Raw genomic sequence first — 21,784 nt, 5'->3', positions numbered from 1 at the left:
ACTCTGGAAAATCTTGCAGGTTAAGGGGGTTCAGTCACTCCTCAGGGGTCAGGTCAGAGCAGCTGCTGCACTCCAGCAAATCCCCCTCTGTCCCCCTCAACTGCACCAGAGCCAGCGGGGTGGGAAAGCCCCATGGCACAGCGGGTCCCCGGGCAGCAGGGATGGAATGCCACCCTCAGTGCAGCGTTCAGCTCTGCAGGCTGCTCTCTGCTCCCTGATTTCAGCCCCTACAGCACCAACGTTGTCCTGTGACCAGAGCTGCCAACCCCGCCTGGATGAACGCAGGGCACCGACACAGTGCTGCCACAGCTGCCCAGCCAAGGCTGGGGCGAGAAGGCACTGCCATGTCCCTGTCCTGCTGCCATTCCCTGCCCAGCCGAGGCTCCGTGCCAGGGCAGGGCCATAAAGCAGCCCTGGAGAGGAGCCAGAGGCTGCAGGGAGCGGCTGGAGGCGGCTGGGCCGTGCGTCAGGGCACGCAAGGCTTGAGCAGAGCCAAGCCCTGCCTCACCAGCACGGCCCAGTGCAGGCACTCCACAGAAAATGGGGCTCTGCAAAATCCCCCTGCAGCAGGACTGCACATCCCCCAGCCACCCCCACACCCCGGTTCTGACCCAGCCTGGGCAAGGGGGCACGGGCAGCACGCAGAGCTGTCAGCCAGGCTGCCATGGGCTCATGCACTGCTGAGGTGCTGTAAAAAATCATTTAAAAGCAATGGATGTGGAACAAATAAATCTCTCTTTAGGATAGGGAGCCTACTTCCCTGCCTCCCTCATCAGCGCTGGTGATTTATCAGGGCAGCGGGACTGAGACACCTCATCTCATCAGGGTGTGATTAGTAGGGAACAGGGGCCAAGTAATCCTTTATTGGCTGCATTTTTACTCATCCTAATGATGAAAACTGCTTCTCTGCAACCCCCAGGAATATGATTCATCACCTCTGCGCAGCCCCAGCCAAAAGCAGGTGATGCTGCCTGGGTAACTTCATAGGATGGGAAGGATTAAATTGTGGGATCAGTGGAAATTACATCCCTGCAGCCTTCACCTCCAAGCACTCCAAAGGGGTGTCAGCACCCTCTGCTTCACCCCAGCAGCATCCAGTGCAAAAGCTTCAGCTCCCAGTGCCCTCCAGCCCAGCAGCAAGATGCCATCACCAGCAGTGACACACTTCCCCTTCCCAGCCTGTCTCAAGGCTCCCATATAATTAGTGATGAATGTAAATAATACAAACAACCACGTGAATAATGCAAACAGCTCAAATCGCTTCCCTGCCCTACAGTCCCCTGCTGTCATCCAGATACTGCGATGACAGGCAGGGTAGAACTCAGTGTGAATGGCCAGGGACATTTAAATGATGCACAGCACCATGTGCAGGACAGGCCAGCAAAAACAGAGTGCTGCCTTTTGGTGCCAGCAGTACTGTCTGGTGGGTTCTTCTGGAAAAGAGAGGGGTAAAAAATTCACTATATTAATTCATGGGTCACACTCAGCTTTGCTACAGAGACAGCAGATGAAAGCCAGCACCATCGTGGCTCTCCCAGGCTTCTTTCCTCCTTTCTCAGCCACAATCCCATGGATGCTCCTTCTGTCCTGGTCCAGGCCCCTTTCCACTGCACTTGCCCTGCCACAGGAAAGAGTTGTACTGCTCCCTTTCATCCATTTCCTCTCCCCAGTAAAGCACTTCTGCATTTCTTTTCCCCTCTTCTGTGGTCTTGTGATCACTGACGGGTCTAATTGTTTCCTCGTGGTTAATTGACACCACTGTTTCCTTAGCACCGTTGAGAACAAATTGCAGTATCAAAAATAAGTTTGTTTTAGGCTGCACTGATTGTAAGTGATGTTTTTTTCCCCTCCACACATATAAGCAGTTATTTGTACAACAAAGCCAGGCTTTGGGCTGGACCATGGGTATGCAGCATGATTCAGTGAGCATTTTTTCTGCAGTAAGACTTGACTCAGAGTTTTGACTCACAGTCAAATGCGCAGAAGTATCCAAAAAATGAGGCCTTCCTTACAGCATGGACAAAACTCACTAGGCAAAGCCAAATAACTACATGTTTACTCATAGCTTATGTTGCAGAACAATGAGTTCCTTCATGCTATGCCTTCCACAACCCCACTCACTGTATGCTTCAGCCAGAGCATTCTGCCCCTCTAAAGGGCTCTGAGCTCTCCCCTGGTGACAGCAGCACACAGAGTATATCCAGCTTGGATACACAGAGAGATATATCAGAATGTCACTGTATCTGCACAGCCACACCAGGAGCTCTGAACCCCTTGGCTGATTTCAATCCCCTTAAAGCCATCAGTCTCCCACAGCTTTCACAAAAATAGGCTTTTGGTAGTGGGGAGAAAAGCAAATAACCCACACAGTGCCTGGGCTAAACTGTACCATAACCCTGGTTCTTATTAGGCACTAAAAATCTATATGGGATTTCAAAAAGCTTCACTTTAGATTTAGGCTTTTTTTGAATCTTGGACAGACACAAGATTCAAACACAGACAACTCTATTATGTATATTTTAAGTGTATTTTGGAATGTAAATTTTTATGTATGTCTATATATATATGTATATATAAAAAGTTAAAGTCTATTTTAAAACATCAGAATCAGCTACATTTCCCTGAAATCTGCAAACAGTCCAACCATGACCTAAAGTTTCTAATGACCTGGCAAGGGCTGCACATTCCCAGAGCCCTTTTCCTCGTGTGGCTGGCTTCCAAGGGGCTTGGGAATCGTGTCCCCTACTCAAGGGACAGCAGATATCCAAAGCCTTTCCAGATGTCTATCTTGGCAACCTCAAATTCAAACATGAACAGGTCCCATTAGCAGTCTGGCCACATCTGGATCTTGCAGGTGGTTGCTGTGTGCAGGTGAGGAGAACAAACAGGAAAAGGTCTTGCAGGTCAGTGAGACCATTCCACCTCCGTCCTTCAGATGTGATGCTGGATGGTGATCCCTGGCTTTGGCTGCAGTTTTATCCACGTTGCTGTGCCATCAGAGAAGCTCATGTGTTGAATGAGCAGCTCAGATCAGCCAGGGTGTGATGACCCAGCACATGGAGCAGCCACTGGGCACCCCAGCACAACCCTCATGAGCTCAGTGTTTTGGCAGGGCACCTCTTCATGGATCAGGGCTACACTGCCAGCCTCCAGTGGCACCAGGGACCAAGCAGCTGGCACGTTCTTGGGTGAGGGACAAACACCCTGTGGAGCACTGTGCTGACAGAGCAGGATGTTCCATATCCCTGCAGGAGAGAGCACTGCCTCATCTCTCCCGTTCTTCTGTCCCATATCTAATCAAACCCCTATGTCAAGTCTTGCTACTCAAAATTCTCCCCCAGAACATTAACTGGAATTCCAGTAGCCCTTCACCCTTAGAAGGATTTGCATTTTAGGAAGCAACCGTACAAATTCAAAGGAGACCTTGACATCTCCAGAATGAAATTCCCAATGGCAGCTGCTGCTGACAGTTACCTGATTGCTGCTCTTTACTCATCAGAGCACATCTTCCATGTCACCTACTCCCCTTATGGCCTCACATGAAGGCCACAACCTGCACCCATTAAACCATTCCATGGCCACAGGGCAGAAGGGGCAAAAATTTAAGGAGCTGGAGGGATGTGTCAGTTTGTGTCTGTACCTACAACATCTAAGGGCACAAGGAAAATGGGCCAACTTCAAGACTGTGTTCTCAAAGTTAGCCACAAATCCAGACAACTCACTGAGAAATATTTATGAAAAACATAGCTCTGAAAGCCAGTCTTAAATTAGTCAATTTTTCTAATGTCTATAAATGTGATGCTTTTCATTCTGAGGATTTATATTAATTTTGCTTTATAAACTAACTCCAGTGCCTGTCCTAGACAAATATAGATACAATTTTCATCCATATTTTGAAGGGTATTTCTTTCAAATCACCCTCTCTATTTGGCTATCCTAAATGTGGCAGCCTGGAACATTACAATGCTGAAGAGCTACTAAATTACTTGCACAGAAATTCTTGCCATGTTTCTAACCCCAGAACTGCCACTAATGCAAGAACACAATTAGACCAAGCATTTACACAGCACAACAAATATCTGACTACGTGGTGCAGTTGTATAGTGGTGGAGGTTGAAACCTTCCACATAACCAGAGGGATTTATTTTAGGGAATATGTGTGGCTACATATTCTAAACAGCTTAGACAGCCTCAATCAAAAGTCTTTGGCAAAGCAGATGTGCGGGCAGCTCATCAGAGGCATGCAGGCAGTGTTTGATGCATAGGGAAAGCGTGCTGGGATGCTGTAGGTGGCTTATATCCGACACAAGAACATTCACAACTCGCTGCCTGGTGAGCGAGCACACAGCTCACTGCTGTGGTGCACCAGCTGGGAATTTCTGGGTTGGTTCAGCCAGAAGCTGCAGTAATCAGTCCCTGTGGAACCAGGAGTCAAAGACTACACAAAATCAAGTTGGTTGGCATTAACTGCCAAAAGAGACACTTAAGTGCAGCTTGGGGCAATCCTCCCTCACGTCTGCAGACAGTGAGCTGCACATTCTGTGCCCAGCTGGGAAAATCAGGGCATGCACATGGATGAGATGGCTGAGGCCAAGATCCCCTTCTTGACTGAAGCACCCCAACAGCTCATTGTAGAACACTGTGCCTGTCTAGTGGGAACAGGACCAGGTCAGCCCTTCAGCAGAGACAACATGCAACCTCTGTTGGCACAGGCTGGGTGTGACACTGTTCATCCCCCTCCCATTCTGTCTGGAGGCACCCTTACCTCCGTCAGCGTAGGTCTCGGTGCCGTAGCCATCCTGCAGGCCATTGTTCCATGTACCCTCGTACTTGGCTCCGCTGCTCATGCTCTGCCTCGCGCCGTACCGTCCCTTAAAGCCATGGGTCCACTCGCCTCTGTAAACCCACCGTCCTTTGGTCTCGATTCCCAGCCCGTGCCTCTTGCCTTGGGACCAGTAGCCTTCGTAGGTGTTGCCACTGGGCCACGTGTATATGCCCACCACCTCGAAGCCGTAGTTCCAGGAGCCCGAGTACTCGCCCTGGCCCTTGGGGCCGGTGCAGATGCCGTGCCCGTGGGCTTTGCCCCCCTCCCAGCCCCCGCAATAGGCGCCTCCATCATCGAAATCAAACCTGCCGCCGCTCATGGTGCCCTCCGGTGCCCCTCAGCCGGGCAGCGTTCCCAGGGGCAGCGCGCCGGGGCTCCCGCATCCCCGGAGGGATCGGGCTGGGCGCCGACAGCGGCCGCTCCTGCCTCGCCTGGCCCGGCCGAGGGGCTGGGGCACGGCAGGAGAGAGAAATTGGACGAGAGGGAGGGGAGAAGGGCGGGCCGAGCTCCAGCCCCCCCGTAGGGGCAGCCACTCCGGTACCTGCCCCGCGGGCACGGGCATGGGCCGCCCGGGGAGCCGCCCCGAGGAGGAGGGAGGGATGGGGTCCCGATCCCCGCGGCGGAGAAGGGATGGGGGTCCCGATCCCCGCGGCGGAGAAGGGATGGGGGTCCCGATCCCCGCGGCGGAGGAGGGATGGGGGTCCCGATCCCCGCGGCGGAGAAGGGATGGGGGTCCCGGGCCGGCCGCTCTCCCCCGCCCGGCCGCTGCCGCCCGCCCCGTCCCGCTCTCCTCCCCCGCCGGGAGAAAGGTCAGCGCTGCCCTAACAAGGCCATCGGATCCCAGGAGCTGCTCCCAAAAATAACCCCCCCTGGAGCCCGGCCCCCGCCTCGGGGCCCTTTTATGAAGGAGGGGAGAGACACATCCCACCCCCCCCCTCCGCCGTCCCCCGCCCCGGGCAGGGATCCAGGCGGAGAAGAGGCTGGGAAAGTAAATGTCTGCTTAAAATAGAGCCTGGGAAGGGGCCGCCGCTCCCCCGGGCCGGCAGCCGCTGTCCCGCTCCGCCGGAGCTCCGCGGGATGCGGGGACGTGTGCCCAGGACCAGGTCGCTCACACCGTGTTTAACTGGGCAGAGGTAGAACAGGGAGTTAGAGCACAGCAAACAGCTCACTCTGCCCCTCTGCTGCTTCCCAAAGTGACCTTCCAGAGCTGCTTTAGGGCACTCAAAGAAGTTCAGTAGTAGTAATTTATCCTTCTCTCCCAAACAACGAACTTCCCAAATTTCCTTCTGTTTAATAGCCAGCAGCATGATTCAGTCTGTGTGTGGAGAAGATGGTAGAGAGTTTCAGACACACGGAGTGTGACAGGACACCTCGTGTGCAATAGTGTCATCAAATAGATGGCAGGGGACAAGGACTGAAAGGCCAGGCTGATCCAAGCCCTCTCTTCTTCCAGCACACCCATCCCACTCCTAAAGACACTGTCCCAGCAAGACCACGGAGAGATGCCCCTCCCTTACTGACCACTACACTGAGAAGCTGCAGGAGCTGTGGGGTGTTATCAGCCCTTCCAGGGGAGTTCCCAAAACACCACCAAACTCTGGAGCAAAGCTGCCACAGACAGTGGTGGGTTCGGACTCAGTTTTTCAACTTTCAACCTCCACACTGGCATTTCTAGGAAGGAAAGGCACAGAGGAAGCACACAATATGTAACTGCAAGAGAAGCTCTGTGTATGGACGGCACATAAACACAGAACACCTGCAGGCACAGGTGAGAAGGACCAAGTTAGAAAGTTAATTACACAGGGCTTCACTTTTATTCAGCCACAGGAAGGAGTGAGCTCTTTGGTAAGGGACTCCAACATGAGTCAGAAGTGCCACTTGGCAGAACCAGCCCACTAAAGCCTTCTTTAAAAAAAAAGTCAGATTTTGAAATTGGCTCAAGTTAAATTTTTTTTGTTGTTTTAAACTAAGTTTTTAGGCTACTTAGGCAAGTTTTCAGGGTTCTTGCTGCATGATTAAGGGCCATAAATCCACATTTTCTCAAAGCAAAACCAGAAGGTTTTGCTTTACGGTTTCTGCGAAGACCAAAACATCTGAAAACAACTTGTGGTAACAGAAGAGAAAGCGTTAAGGCAGCGGTTGCAGCAACTCATGGTCTTGTATTCCACGGTGTTCCAGCACTTACAAGCCCAAAGATGTTGTAACTGTCCCAAGAGGATGCCAAGTTAAGGACTATGTAATTATTTACTTAGCAACTTTTCCTAATTACACAGCACAGTTGTGAACTGATTGCACACTTTGTTTAAACATTAATAACTTATGCAGATTTTGACATTTAAAGAGCTTTTGTTGACCACCAACAAACCCACACAAACTTCAGAAAGCACTGACAGTCTGTGTGCACAAAGGCACCACACAGAAATAAGAGGCACCAAAGAAATAAGAGCTGCTCTTATTTTTTCGTTTTGGCAGAAAAATTCCCATTCTCTCCAAAGACTGAGCCTGCTGCAGCAGCCAGCCCCAGCCTGGGGCTGACCTCTAGTGGCACTGCTTGTGTCCCTTCTCAGTCAGCACCAGCTCACATTTTTCTACTATTTTTACATCTCCTGGATTTCAGTCCACTTTAACACAGTACTGAGCAGTGGGCAGTGCAATCCTAAACCCTGCAGTACAGGTCTATGGTCACTAAAGAATGAAATGGTAAAAGCAGTGCAGTCTTGAAAGGCACTTTCAGCCCCATGACAGTGCTGTGGTTAGAATTTGCAATTGAGATCTGTTAAGAATAATTATTTGAGAAATAAAGTAATTCTGCACTTTGCAGCCCAGTTTTGTAGACAACAGTTACCAAAAAATTGCCTTGAATTCAGAACACAGGTGGCAGAAATGCAGCTATTGCAGAGCACAGAAAGAGATGTGGGACACAGGTAAATTCTGCATGGTGTAGGTGACACTTCAGGACTGGCAAAACAGGTGAACTTACATGGCCACTTGTTCTGAGACACCAGGTGCTGCCACAGAAATTGCCAAAAAAACCAAAAAACCCAAGAGAAACACCAAATGACTTTGCAGGAAAATGTTTGTCTCCATTCCTTCTCCACATCTTGTACGTCAGGAAGTTGAGGTACCACAAATAGTAAAGACAACCCAAATGCAACTTTTCTCACCCCCATCCAATTATATTATTTGATGGGATGCTCCTTTGCTAGACACTCATAAAAGAGACACTGTGTTGATGCACACTGTGTATGGAAGGCTGCCTGCTTCTGAAGCAGTAAATTCCAGGAGAACGCAAAGCTGGGCAGGGCAGCTAAAGTGATATCGTTTAGCAAGACTGGAGTGGAGACAGTGCTCAAGACTTCCCTACAAGTGACAACTGTTCACTCCAGTCTATGGGTTTTAATGCCTGAAGGAAGGATAAGACTTGGTCCTATAGAGTAGGATAAAAAGAAGCTAAAAACCCCCAAAACTGACAGACAGTGTATGAATTAAGACCACTGAAATGAGCAAATTCTGGTTTGGTCACCATAACAAATACAGTGAGCAGAGCCCTTGCCCTCACTTTTCCTTTGGTTAACCACAGCAGCAGCTCCCCTGAAGAATGCAGGGTGTTTCTCTTGCAACACAAGTCTCTTAGGCCTGTTGGAAACTCAGTGAAAGGTTTGCTTTCCACTTTTCCAGTAACAGTACTACCTAGGGGAGGATAGGAGATGGTCACACTCCTTTATGAAATAAAATCTGAGGCACAAGCATCCAAAACCACAAGCCTGAGTCTTACAACGTGAGGTCAAACTGATTTCAAAGGAGCTGAGTGACACCAGGTGTCTCACAAGAAGAGCTCTTATCACCAAGCAATCTAGGGACTCCAACAAAGCAAAAAGAGGATTTTGGAAACAAAGTAGAATTAGTGTTGGGTCTCCTAAGTACAGGCAGATAGGCTCTAGGTTCATTTACCACGTTATCTATTCCAAGCTTAAATTATAATGCTGAAACTAAACTGTTTGTCCAGCTTAAATAATCAACATCAGCTGAGATGCAAAGAAGTGTTTTTATTGCAAGCACAGTGAGCAGGGAGTGGGTTGCATATTCACATGATGTGCCTGAGGGCAGATTTAAATCAGCCACTCTTCTGGTTTTAGTGCTGCTGCTGTCAGGTGTACATCATTTCTGCCATGTGAGACATTTTCTTTGGAATATACAAGTAATACTCCATGTATCCCGAAAGATCTTCAATTGTCACATCATCCACAAAGGCCCTGGCTTGCTCAGAGCAAGAGCGTGGAGAACTTGAGGGAGTTCTTGATGGCAAAGGCTGGGAGTGATCCTCAGAAACCGTTCTATCAGGTGCCAGTGGGAGGGTGTTCTGCAAGCCAGAGAATTTGTACACTTCCATATCTTGCCACAGTTTGCACTGACAGGTTTTATCTGCACATGCACACGGCTCACTCGTGTTCAGCTTGGACATAGACTGGAAGTCAGAAAGCTCTGTAGTCTTTAGGCTTGTTCTGGACACTGGAGAAGCTGCAGCTGGAGAGTTCTCCTGTGTGTTCTCCGCTGTCAAGTGTGCAACAGAAACTCCTAAAGACTCCTCAGTTCCCTTCTGGCCAACATCCAGAGCAACGATGCAGTGTTCGTGTGCACAAGCTTCCTTTGGGACTGGCATCCCAAACCCACTGCTGTCCTCCTGGGCATCAGCCTGGCTCTTCTGCACCAGCTGGCTGCACGTGGAATGTGCTTTTGTGCTGCAATGGATAAACTTTGGAGGATGAAGAATTGGAGATTTGGAACGCCTGCGACGCTGGGTTCTCACAACTCCTCTCGAGGGCTTCTTCACAGACCTGCAAGGCAAGGACAAAAAGGGAATGAGGATTTACCAAAATACTTATTGTTGGGTAATAAGTAACACTGGGCAAAATCTCTCCTGCATTTATATTGCATGCACAAGCTTTAGGTTTGGAGTGTTTGCTCACATTAGTCTGCTGTCTTGGAATTTGACTTAGCTCTAGACAAGCAGTTGTATAAAATATAAAAGGAACACTACAGAAATGCATCCCAGAGAGTGGGCTTTAAAGGTGAGAAAATGAGTAAAGCATGTGAGACATGACAAAATAATCACTACAAGAACGACAAAGCACAAGAAAAGAGCACAACACTAATGGATTAAGGGCAAAGGATGATTTTGTTTAAGATGAGCATGAAGCTCTGCAGAGATACTCTAGAAACCAATTATTTATTTTAATCTGGTTTTCAAGGCACAATGACACCTTCTGCAGTGTCCAACAATGATTTAAAGAGATGCATTCATGATTGTCTGATTCAAAACCAGCAGCTCAACTTTGCATTGAGAAATATCTACAACGTTTAGCCACCTATGAGTGACCAGCATCTCCTTTCACTTCACCTAACTTAAAGAACAGCAGTCATATATAAAGAGAAAAAGCTGGTGTGAGTATTTTATAAAGCTCTTTGCTACAGGCAGCTCAGGTCTCTTGTTTAGAGGGGCACCAACTAGAAACTGTCTACTTCATATTCATTTTCAAGGCAGTATCATTGCAAATAGTCTGATAATCCCAAGCTTCTCTTACCCATGCCAGGTTTCCTTAGAAGCACACACATTCTTAGGTTTTGTTTCATCTGCCACTGTTCTAACTATTGCTCTGGGACTTGTCCCATCACCCACAGAGAGAGAAGTGGTACATCTGTGAGAGACAGAATGAAGAGTTAACAGTCTACACTGGTTAACGTTATGATTATGAAAACCAACTTTTGTGCATCTTATTTCCCAGAAAATACTGCTCCAAATCATTTAGAATACAGCTTCAAAGACCTGCCCACAAAGACCCAAATCAGCAGGATGAGTGTTGACACACTCCTATGCCCAGGGTTTGTGTAACAGACCCTCTGACCGAGAGATGCCGTTCACAGCCCCACGTGTCAGTGACAAACCCACACAATGGCCAAATTTCAGCTTCCCAGGAGAGGGAAAGGCAGAAACATCATCACTGAAGAAACAAGTCTCTTTTTCCAGAGACAAATAAGCCATTCTTTCCTAAAAATAAATGTTCTTTGGACATAAATAGACTTTGTTTAGCTGAAGAACACTTAAGCCTCTGTCTAACAGAGCCTGTCAACGTAAGCTAAAACTCTTCATACTCCTGCAAGTTGAATCATTTGAGCCACAGAGTTGTGTCAGACCTTCAGCTTCTATTCAAGGCAGGGGCCTTAGTAGATTTACTAATTTTTTTGGTGCTATGAATTCATTCCACACTCCCATTTTGAAGGACCCACAATAACCCAAGAACAATTCTTTCAAGTTGTAACTTCACATATTAGACTGGAAGTCCCAAGAAAATTATTTTCCAAATCCTATGCTAAATCAGTTTGTACACAGGACAGATTCCCTGAAAAGTGAAAATGAGTCCCCACACACTGATCTAGGATGGGGTTAAGAGAATCCAAATTATTAATAAAACTAATTTCCATTTAAAGGACAATGAATACAGAACACAAGATCAAAAGGCACCAGTAAGAACTCCAAAGTAATCAACTCTGCCCAGCTGAAGGATGGTACTAAAGATACTGAAGAAATGAGAGGCAATTCACTACTAATGAGTTTAATTATTTAAACAAAAGATAACTTTAGAAGCCCATCTACTTGCAATCTCAGCTCTGTGCTAATTCTAGTTATCACCTTGATGTTGCCTTACCTACCCTTTCATTTCAGTGACAGTGTAATTGCATCACTGACAACAGCTTGTGGGATCCCAGATTCTACAATGGTGCACATTTGTCAGCAGAAAAAAAACTGTTATATGGAAGCCTTCCTTTATTTAATTTCAGGTAAAAATTATCATTACCAACAGAAGATGTGTAGTGCTTGTGTTCTGTCACCTGGGACAATGAAAGTAGGTGCCATGTGTCAGATCTCCACAAACCAAGACAACACAAAAAGCATTCTTTCCCATTTAGTGATTCTGATTATAAATAGAAATTTTGTGACAGCAATGAAAATAGTTTGTGTGGGAATCAGGCACTGAATCTAACGCTCTCCCTTACTGACATGGAAAGAAAGTTTCTCTCCTGGGAAAATATGTGATTTTATTTTCATGACAGGCCTTCAGGACCATGGTAATATCCTAATTTTAACAGCAGAGTTCTAGTCCTATAGACTCTAGTACTGGTAACCTCTGGCAGCCAGATTCATGCCACAATTCATTTCAAGCACATTGTCAGCTTATCATGATTGTGAGGTTTCTTTCAAACCTGCTGCAAGCTGACAACAATCAAACAATTTACAATTCCTTAAGAAGTGCAGTCTGCAGGTAGTGAATTTATTTCACTCTGTTTAACTACAATGAAAGCTTTCTGTCCCTAACCTTTGGCAATTACCTCATTCCCTCAAATTTCACAGCAAGGGTGTTCCCTTTGAGTCCATTTGTAAGATGTTAGGTCTGTGCCTCCCTGTGGCGTTACTCACCCAGCTGTGTCAACTCTCAGCTTTTTGAATGCTGTCTGCAGGCTTTCCTCTTCTCCATCCTTAGCTTCTGATTTCATCATTGGGATGGCCAGCAGGTGATGGAATTACCATGTACTGCTACAATCAGAAAAAAAAGACACATGAAAATAAGGGCCAAATCCTTGTTAAAAACATTAGTTGCCCAGCAGCACCATAATACATGAAAATAAACTCAAAATAGCACACTGAGCACACAAAGCTGAGGTCATTCTAGTAGAATATTTTTGAAAGCTGACTCAGAACAAGCTTTAAGATACCCAAGAATGAAATGAACAGTCTCTTGTACAATTGTAGGTGAATTAACAATTCAAAGTCAAATTTAGTGGCAACAGCATTTTGCATATACATTACAGCCCAGCCAAACTCTTCCACTTGTCTTACAGTGCTACCAGAACAATTGTAGAAGAAGTGAAAGTGAGAAGGAACAACACTATTAAAAACAATCAACCTTCTACAACTCTTCTTTCCAAATTTGGGACACAGTGTTACACATACACTTTAAAAAAAACAAACCAAGAGATTTTTCTTAAAACAAGATAAAGTTTCAAGCCAGACAAAAGTTTTTGACCTTATGTCTAGGTCCCAGCAACAGTTACATAGTCCTATCAGAACATGGTGTTATGGTTACAAATAGTTGTTAAAATTTACCAGTATCAGCTTGTGAACAAGTAAAAATGCAAACAAATACAAAAAGCAATCAGAATGCCTTGCTTTAAATAAAAAAAAAAAAAAGGCAGATGTATATTTTTTTTAATCTACCCTGGCCATCATTTAATCTAGTGCAAAGGACCTCAAATCTTTCTAAATTTGATGCTCTTTGGGTTTGCTGGAGGTCAGGCCCCAGCAGTGTATCCCAGGGACAGGGCTGTCCAGTCCTGTTTAACATCTTCATTAATGGTCTGGATGATGTGGCAGGGTACCCTCACCACGTCTGCTGATGTCACCAAACTGGGATGAATGGCTGAAACACCAGTGGGACCTCAACAGGAACCTCATGAACTTCAGCAAAAAGAAGTGCAAAGCCCTGCACAAGCTGGTTTTGCAGCAAGGAAAAGAACTCTCTCCTCACTGAGCCCTTTTCTGTCAGCAGCTGTGCAGCTCAGTCACTCATGCAGAGGGATGGGGATAATCTCTGTCTCCTTGTCCTCTCCTTGCAGCTGGAGGTGGCAGCTCTCCCTCTCACTGCTGCTCTGTGCTGTGATTTCACCTGGCTGCCCTGGATTGCGCACAGATATTATGACACACACAAAAGGATAATGTATCATAACAATTTCAAGGCACATGGTGTCCAATGAGTCAGCCAGGGAGTAAACAGGAGAGGAAGCTTAAACACTGACAACATGATGCTCATCTGAGCAAGTTACTATTTCATATTTTTCCTTAGCCAAATATTACTGCTCTGGTGAAACAGATGGTCTCTACTTCACTTTTATTCCTTTGTCCCCCAAGTCATCCTCAGATGATTCTTTGAAATGAAAAAAAAAACCAAAAGTCAGGCTATGTAAGTCTGGGGGTTTTTTTAACAGCAAACTCCTGTATTACACAGCCGTACCAAAAAGATGAAAGTAAAAGTTTTAAAGTCACTGTACATTACTCCAAACAGAGTACCAGTTTTTAGACTAAATATTTTATCGTGCTGCCCTTCATCACCAACACTGCAAACCCTCAAAACAATGCAGAATTTATTTAGATAAAAGTCTCACTGGGTGACAACAAAGTATAAGCTTAGGCATTTTAGATGCACGCGCCAACAAGCGTAAAAAAAAAAATCAATTACTGTGAAAACCAGCTAAAGTTTACCATGTTAAAAAGCACACTGAAACTTACGGTTTTTACCTCCCAGGAAAACACACACCTTTCCTTTTCCATTTTATTTTCGGCTATTTCCCCGCACCACCGCACTACGAGCCCAGCCGAGCGCGGCGCGATGGGACGAGGCACGGGCAGCTCCATTCCCGCGGGCTAACGACGGGCACGGGAAGGGCTGTCACAACCGGGCGTTCCGGGCCACGGCCCACGGGACACGAACTCGTGTACGCTCCATTTTTAGTTGATATTATTTTAACTCTGCACTTTTAACCGCTCGGCGCTCCCTCCCCAGCCCGTCCCGCCAGCAGCCCCCGCCGCGGCCCCGGGGCTCGGCCATGATCCAGCACCGCCGCCCCGCACCCACCGAGCTCCCCCAGCGCCCTCCGCCCTCAGCACGGGACCGGCGGCGGGAACCGCGCGGGAAGGGCTCGCCGCGGGGACAGGACGGCGCTCCCCGGTCCCGGCGGCAGCAAGGAGGACCCGCGCAGGGACTGGGATGAGGAGGGGATAGGATGAGGATGGGCAGGAACGGAGCGGCTCTCGCGGCACTCACCGCGCTCCGCGGGCCCGGCCCGCCGCCGCCGCCGCCGCCGCCCGGAACCGCCGCCGCTCGCGCACGCGCACCCGGCGGGCCGGGCGGGGCCGGGCGCGCCCCCGCGGCGGTGACGTCACGTCCTGTTGTGCTGCGCGCCCCGGGCCGGCGGCGGTGGGTGAGTGGCGGCCCCGGCCCGGGACAGCGGGGACAGCCCGGGACAGCGGGGGGGCCGTGCGGGTCTTCCCGGCGGGGCGGCAAGGGGAGGCGCCGGGGAAGGTGGCGGAGCGGGGCCGGCGCTGGGCGGCCGCGGCTGTGGAGCCCCCGGCGGGCGCGGGCCCGGCTCCGGTGGCGGCCCCGCGGGGCTGTCCCGCCGGGCAGTGCCCGGCCGCCCCCGCGCTGCTGCCGCGGAGAAGGAGCTCGGGAGGGATCGCGGCGAGGTGCGAAGGGCCTGAGGGGTGGGCACAGAGGGGAGAGTCCGGCTGGGCTCGGTGCTGCCTGGGGACCGCAGCGGGGCCGTGGGCACACGCTAAACGCTGTCTGAGCATAACGAAACGCTTTGCTCTGAGGGAGGCTCTGGAGCCACATGCTGTGCAGGGAGGCTCCGAAATCTTCCTTCTTGGGGTTATTCAAAGGCTACCTGGACATCGTCCTGGGAAACCAGTGTGGGATGGCCCTGCCTGAGCAAGAGAACGGGATGGTCCCTGCCAACCTAAACCATCTTGTGACTCCTGAAACCTTTCTGAAGCTTTGCTGCAGGTGCCATGCTCGCAGCTCAAAGTTACACAGGTTGCCAGATCTGTGTTCACACATTGATAAAAAGACACTTTGATATTTTTGACACTGGCTGTGCTTGTTCTGAGAAACTCAGGCTTTGGCGTTCACAGTGAAAAGCCCACGCAGGTCTGGTCAGAAGGCAGTGACACTGCCCACAGAAAAATGAGCACCCATCACACCGTCAGTCAGCTTTGTACACAGCATCTGTGTTCAGACCTCGGTATAAAATCCCAATGTCTATGTTTCAGTTTATTCTATATGGCACAGTTGGTTACCCACTGAGAGCACATCAATGGACTTGGAAGCTAAAGATGAAGATGAGGAGAGTCTACAAACAGCATTCAAAAAGCTGAGAGTGGATGCAGCAGGGTAAGTGAGCAACAAAAAAGGCAATGTAATTTGTCGGGGTTTTATTACATATTTGTATTTTTTTCCTTTATTTTACATTTCAAAAAGAAAAAAACATTTGTTGAAAAGTTCTTTGCTCCCTCTGAACTGCATCACTTCAGATGAAATACAGTCATTATAACTGTCTAATATGCAAACCAGTACTTTATTACAGAGTAATTTTGACTAATATCCAACTGAAATCACACAGTGACTACATGAAAGCATGAAAAGACTCACCTAAAGCAGCGAATCCACTTTTAACTGACATAGCTGTAGTCAGCCTGGTGTGACAGAATTTGTTTGTCTGTCCCTCTAAACACTGGTGTCTCCAGCCACATTATAAGCCTTTATTTAGTGCACAAAATTTTGCTTGGATGGCATCTGGACAGCAGCACCAACACCTCAGAGTGTGCTGGGATGCCCAGTCTTACCGGGAAAGGTCAGGATAAATATGAGCTCTGAGCATTCCTGATTTCAGGGGGTTTTGTGGAGTAAAATGTCTGCAGATATTTTACAGTAAAAACTTATTCAGTGAGATACTGGGTGTGCTGATAATATGTAGCGTAAGAGTTGATAAAATTATGCAGTCTAACACTCTGAGACAGTTCACTTGAAGCCTTTTGGGAATTTACAAACACAAGTGGAACTTTTGTGTTGACAGTGTTATGTTGTGAATTCATCCCCACTACCAGCAACACTGTGAATTCAGGCCTCCCTCTGCATGTGGAAATTATTTTGCTTTGCTACTCCTTCCCTCTACTTCAGGAAGTCTTCTGAGCACTGTGGAAAAAATAGCTGTTCTCTATCAAGGAACTGTGATTATTAATCATAACGCTTTTGATGTAGTACCACTGGCAGACTGTGTGGGCTTCTGGTTGATTCCTGATGACATCTTAGGCATAAAAAGATCTTGTTTTGCAGGCATGTGTTGTGAACAGCTCAAATCTTGTGACTAATCTGTTAAGATCAACTTTGGGCAGAGTATTAGGGCTCTATGCTAGAATTTCAGCCTCATTTTTTACAATTTCCCATGTTCCAAATCACACCTGCAGCCATCATAACTAAAAATACAGATTCATGTGCTGAGGTGTTTATGTTTTCATCCAGACCTGCAAGGTCAGATGCTTTTTTCATTCCATGCTTATGTCAAAAATTTAATGAGAACTAAATAAATCAGCAGTCTGTCCTTGCCTGTTGTACCTCCTCCACTTCACTGATTCCTCCACAGCCTGCTGCTCCAGGTGCCTGACTTTGCATTTCAGAGGAGTAGAAGGCTACCTTTAATGACTATTGTCTGACAAGAATGTTTGGAACCTGAGTTTACATTCCTTTAATGTGTCATTTTAGTACAAATAGGGCATGACATCAACCTCTGGGCATTTTGGCTGCCTTTCATTGCATCTCACCTATCTTTAGCCACTTGACGAGGTCAGTATAGTAAGTGGGGTTGTATAAATCTCTCTAAGGCCCTGTTTCTACCCACTGACTACGGAGGGAGTCAATGCAGCAAATGTGATGGGCTTAGCTGAGCATCCAAAGCACACAGGCTGAATGTGGGCCTCTGGAGCCGTCTGTTCAGGCATTTCTGTGATGTGGCATTTCCCTTTTTACCCAGATGTATTGCAGCTCTGTCCGTGGGCGACGGGACGATTCTCAGAACAACGACAAGAGCAGCCATGGATGGAGCCAAGCAGCAGACTGTCAGCTCCAAGGAAGTGTGGCATGGGTAAAACATGACACATTGAACAAAGCAGGCTGCTTTCAGTGCGAGTTATTGTTAATTAGTTGCTTGAAGACATCCTTCCTTTCTGTCACAGAATGTTTCCATAACTGATATGTTCTTTGATTTCATCAAAGTCTTTAAAAACAATATTGCATCTTCTCTTAGAGAGGGTTCCCAAAACTTTATTTTCTGTTGATATCATCAGTAGTATTTTTCTGCAAGTCTTAAACCTTTTCATCCCCCTCTCATCTCACTCTTGGGTTCTTTTATTACTTTTGAAGTACCTGGATATTCAGTGTGACTCTGCCAGCAGCTCCGACTGACCCAGGTTCTGCACTACAGTTCAATTTGGGATGAGTATCATTTGCTTAAGGTGGAAGACTTGGGGGGAAGCACCTTGGATAAGGGTTCCTTGTATGTATCTTTCCTTTGGGGGAACCCGAATTTCTTCAGAGGCCTCCGCGGTTTGTGTCAGAGATTGTAAGTGTCCAGTCATCGGGTATTTCCAAGCAGAAAAATAATCTTGTAAAATGTTTTTAATCACATTTTAGAGCTTACTGAGCTGTTGTGTAGATTCTGGAGTTACCCACTTGCTCACCTGTTGAACCCTGCAGGTGTGTGAGGAAGCCTTCCCGAGGATCGGCGAGGGTCCCACGTCGCCGGCGCTCCAAGTCTCCGGTCCTGCACCCTCCCAAGTTCACCTATTGCAACATGAAAGCCAACAGCCAGCTGAAACACAAACCCCAGGCAGACACTTCGAAGGGTGTCATCAGCTCAGATGTTCTTGTCCCAGCAGAACGTGGTACGAAGGACGGGCAGGATTCTCACCTTGAGGCCAGTAACGACAGAACTGAACCGTTGGAAGCTTTCACCGCCGAAGAGCCTTTGCAGAAGCTGGAGGAGAATTGCCCTGCTCTCTGCTCATCCTTTGAGAACAGCTTGTGTTCTAAGCAAACCTCAGATTTCCAGTCCTTATCCATGCTTAGCAACGGCAGGCAGTGCCCTTGTACGGACAGGAAGTGCCAGTGCAAGCAGTGGCGCACCATGGAGGTGTACTCCTTCTCCGGCCTGCGGAGCGTCCTGTCCGAGTGCGAGAAGGCAGTCCTGGGAGTCCATGCCCACTCCCTGCACAACAGAGCTCCCTCTGGGACAGCCTCAGCAAGCTCTCCCAGGTCTTGTTCTGAGCAGGCTCGAGCCTTTGTGGATGACGTGACTATTGAAGATCTTTCGGGATACATGGAATACTACTTATATATTCCCAAGAAAATGTCTCACATGGCAGAGATGATGTATACCTGACTGTAAGCAATAGAGAATCCTGAAGCAGAGTTTGTTACAATGGTTGGGCTAATTGCCTTGTCAGTGCCATGTTTTCACTGTTGTGTGTTTGATTAAATGTTTCTTTGCCTCATACAGTTTAGTTTTCTAATAAAATGAAAAATTAAATATAGTTTCTGAGCTTAGTTCTAAAAAGAATGCACTAAAGTCTCTGAATACCTTAACAAAAGCACTCTAGATCAAATGAGCTCTGTTTGGTTTTTGGTTTGTGCTGTGGATATTGAAGCTCTGTATGCTGTTTTCGCTATGTTTTGGAAAAAACCAAACGAAACCAAAAAAACTTCTAGTTTTTTTTCTGATATTTTGACGTGTTTGGAATGTTCATTCTTAATGTATCTCTGTACTTAGAGAAAAGTTTCACAGCTACAGCTCCATCCTCTTTATCCTGTTCTAGAGAGAAGGATGAGAAGACATTCAGCATTTTGGATAGGATGAATGTCCTTTCCTTGAACACTGGCTGGCTCCTGTTTTAGTTGGATCAAGTTGTGAATGCTTCTTCCTTACCATTTTTTTGGGAGGTCCAGAACGTGCGGGTGTATACTTGGACACTTCCTTAATCTAATTCGCTCACCCTTAAGCAGTTCTATTTTTCTGCAGATAAGTGAAGCTCTTAGAGGTAAAAATATATTTTGTTATTTGTGCTTTACAGGTGGAATAATTTATGGGGGAGTGAAGCAGGCTACCAGTTTTTTTGGGCTGTGCAGTCTCAGAAGTGGAGAGGGTGGAACCATCTATACAGGATGTTTCTGAGCACATCTGGTACATAAAGTGGTGTGGAAAGGGGGTGAACAAGACGTGTGTATCATCCTGGCTTTGTGCTGTAGAGCTATGACATTCCTGCTGGTTGAAAATACTGCAATAAAAATTATTTTGCCGAGACTTGCATTAATAAATGTTTGTCAAAACCCAGCAACTTAAAAGTCTGAATAATTTGGCACATATTCATCTTCCCTCAAGATGTTTTTAGTTAAACCTAACAAAACTCTGGTTTCACTGTCGGCTGTATATCCTCAACAACCATGTCTGAGTAACGTACTGTAATTTTTACTTACATGGTGAATAATGAGTGGTCAGCAAGCCAAGGAGTCACAAGCAGTTGTGTAAAAATAGATGAAAAGCAGATGTGGACAGTTGGCCTTGTATTCTGTGCTGAAGAAGGCTCAGGCATTCTAGATGATAATTGCTGTAGATTTTCTTCTCACTATTCCTAAAATTTACAAGTCTGGGAAGCTGAGATTTAAAATCCAAATAAATCAAAAAACAAGAATACAACTAAAACTAATTTTGCTCTTTAGGTTTCATGTGTATATTTAGCATGTAGTATTTGCTGTTACTCAAATGTAACTCATTTCTACATTTTCTCCTGTCACTTCCCTCTTCCAGCTCTATCCTGCAATACCCACACACGCTTCAGGTTTTCTCCACTTTCCCTTCTTTCTCCCTACAGAAAATCTGGTATCATATGTATTTTGCTTGTAAACATAAATATTTAGTACCAGCTATCTTTGCTGCTGCTATTTTTCAGAGGGTGTTTCTTCTTCAGCAGAGGGTATCTGCTCCTATTTTTATTCATGTTTTGGTTCTGTGCCCTCTTTAACACCATGGGAATTGTTGCTAGACAGAGGGTTGTTTCCCTGCCTCTTGGTGAGCACTGATCCAGAGTCCATGTGTGTGAAGCTGAGGCACAGCTCTTCCACGTGCATAGAAATGCTTATTTAAGCCTGGTATTGCTTGTCCCCACTCCTCTCTGCACCTGGAGGCAATGAAGGGGCACAGCAAGGCCCTTCTGTAGAAGTGTGGAGTGGCAGCCTGGTCAAGGTCACCTCGGGGCAGTTTCTGCTGTGCTGCTCTTTAATAAAGCATGCAGAACCCCCAGAGGTGCCTGGACTGGTGTTACATAAACCCAGTACGGATGGACGGTGCTGAAAGGGCACGTTTTCACTTGTGGAGCAGGACAAATGTGCCACAGACCTGCTGTGTCCAGGGGGAGAGAGGAACTGGGGAAATCGTGGAGGTTGAACTAGTCCAAGATTATACCCTGAAATTGAGGCATGAGAAGTGAATTTAGGTTGCCAGAACATCAGGTGGGAGGGAAAAGCCTGAGAGCAGGTTCTGAGGGCACACCTCCATTGTGTCTGTCCTGCGGAGGACTGGAGTAACTGCTTGTGAAGGAGGAAGGAAAAGGGGGAAAAAGACAGTAACTCAATCATTTTGTTTCCTTCCTGAACCCTGTTTTTGCTAGTGTTTAAGCACATCTAGTGCTGCTTGCGGCAGAGAAAGGGCAGATATTTTGGTTCTTGACTGCAATTGTAAGGTTTGCAGCAAATGTACTGGAACATTGCTGGTGACAATTGCACAGCACAGACCAACCCCTGGGGGTGAATGATGGGCCCTAAGAGAGGCCCAAACTTATTGTTTCCATCAAAACCTTCTCAGTTCAGCTCATCCATATCACTTTGATAATGCAGTGACTTATTTTTGCTGCCTGCCTGAAACCTCAGGATTTATTGGAAAACTGCATCTTCTCTGGGAATGCCTGCACAGCACCTTTGGCTTGATTGATGAGCAGAGATGCCCTGGTACAAACAGTGCTGAATGCAGCCCTACTGCTCCCAGCTGCTGCTGTACCTGCCCCAACAAGCCTGGGGGATTTTTTGCTTGTGTGTTCATGCTCCAGGATCTGTTCCCAGTCAACCTAGAGAATATGTCTGAAATATTCTGAGAAAGCACCAGTGGACTTGCAGTGCTCCCAGGATTGAATCAGATCCCAGCTCTCTACTTCCTATCTCAGCAGACCAGCCTGGATGTTTTCCAGTAGCACAAGTCCTTGTCCCTCTAGTTTCAGGACTAGTTAAACTGAAGCAGGAAGCAGAAGGG

The 21,784-nt window shown here is 47.2% G+C and overlaps 3 protein-coding genes across 8 annotated transcripts in view; 1 reads left to right on the top strand and 2 right to left on the bottom strand.

Annotated features, from left to right (window-relative positions):
* Positions 1–5,671, bottom strand: part of JPH2 (junctophilin 2) — a 31,316-nt gene extending 25,645 nt beyond the window's left edge. Inside the window, exons 1-2 of one of the 2 annotated variants that reach the window (XM_072917045.1) lie at positions 4,766–5,671; positions 2,509–3,245 (exon numbers count right to left, since the gene is read on the bottom strand). In XM_072917045.1, the coding sequence (XP_072773146.1) occupies positions 3,031–3,245; positions 4,766–5,144 (594 nt within the window). In that variant the 5' untranslated portion in view covers positions 5,145–5,671 and the 3' untranslated portion in view covers positions 2,509–3,030. Of the gene's footprint in view, positions 1–2,508; positions 3,246–4,765 lie in introns of those variants that run through there. The other variant, XM_030288674.4, reaches the window with a different exon arrangement.
* A 3,180-nt stretch (positions 5,672–8,851) lies between these two features.
* OSER1 (oxidative stress responsive serine rich 1) lies at positions 8,852–14,794 on the bottom strand. 4 transcript variants are annotated; one of them, XM_012570267.5, is made up of 4 exons: positions 14,701–14,794; positions 12,300–12,416; positions 10,408–10,521; positions 8,852–9,660 (listed from the first exon to the last, which is right to left on the bottom strand). In XM_012570267.5, exons 2-4 carry the CDS (start codon positions 12,377–12,379, stop codon positions 8,973–8,975), a joined length of 882 nt encoding a protein of 293 aa, XP_012425721.4. In that variant the 5' UTR covers positions 12,380–12,416; positions 14,701–14,794; the 3' UTR covers positions 8,852–8,972. The 4 variants fall into 4 exon arrangements, with proteins under 4 accessions (XP_012425721.4, XP_030144347.4, XP_030144345.4 ...); XM_030288487.4 differs by lacking the exon at positions 14,701–14,794 and adding an exon at positions 14,194–14,637; XM_030288485.4 differs by lacking the exon at positions 14,701–14,794 and adding an exon at positions 14,166–14,187.
* Positions 14,740–19,816, top strand: LOC100220010 (oxidative stress-responsive serine-rich protein 1). 2 transcript variants are annotated; one of them, XM_002193596.6, is made up of 4 exons: positions 14,740–14,857; positions 15,705–15,825; positions 17,462–17,572; positions 18,184–19,816. In XM_002193596.6, the coding sequence occupies exons 2-4, from the start codon at positions 15,749–15,751 to the stop codon at positions 18,866–18,868; spliced, it is 873 nt and encodes a 290-aa protein (XP_002193632.5). In that variant the 5' UTR covers positions 14,740–14,857; positions 15,705–15,748; the 3' UTR covers positions 18,869–19,816. The 2 variants fall into 2 exon arrangements, with proteins under 2 accessions (XP_002193632.5, XP_030144349.4); XM_030288489.4 differs by lacking the exon at positions 14,740–14,857 and adding an exon at positions 14,958–15,119.
* The last annotated feature ends 1,968 nt before the right edge of the window (positions 19,817–21,784 follow it).

The sequence above is a fragment of the Taeniopygia guttata genome, chromosome 20, assembly GCF_048771995.1.
Source record: "Taeniopygia guttata chromosome 20, bTaeGut7.mat, whole genome shotgun sequence".
NCBI lineage: Eukaryota > Metazoa > Chordata > Aves > Passeriformes > Estrildidae > Taeniopygia > Taeniopygia guttata.
The sequence above is the reverse complement of the archived record's forward strand: the minus strand, read 5'-3'. Positions and strand labels throughout refer to the sequence as shown.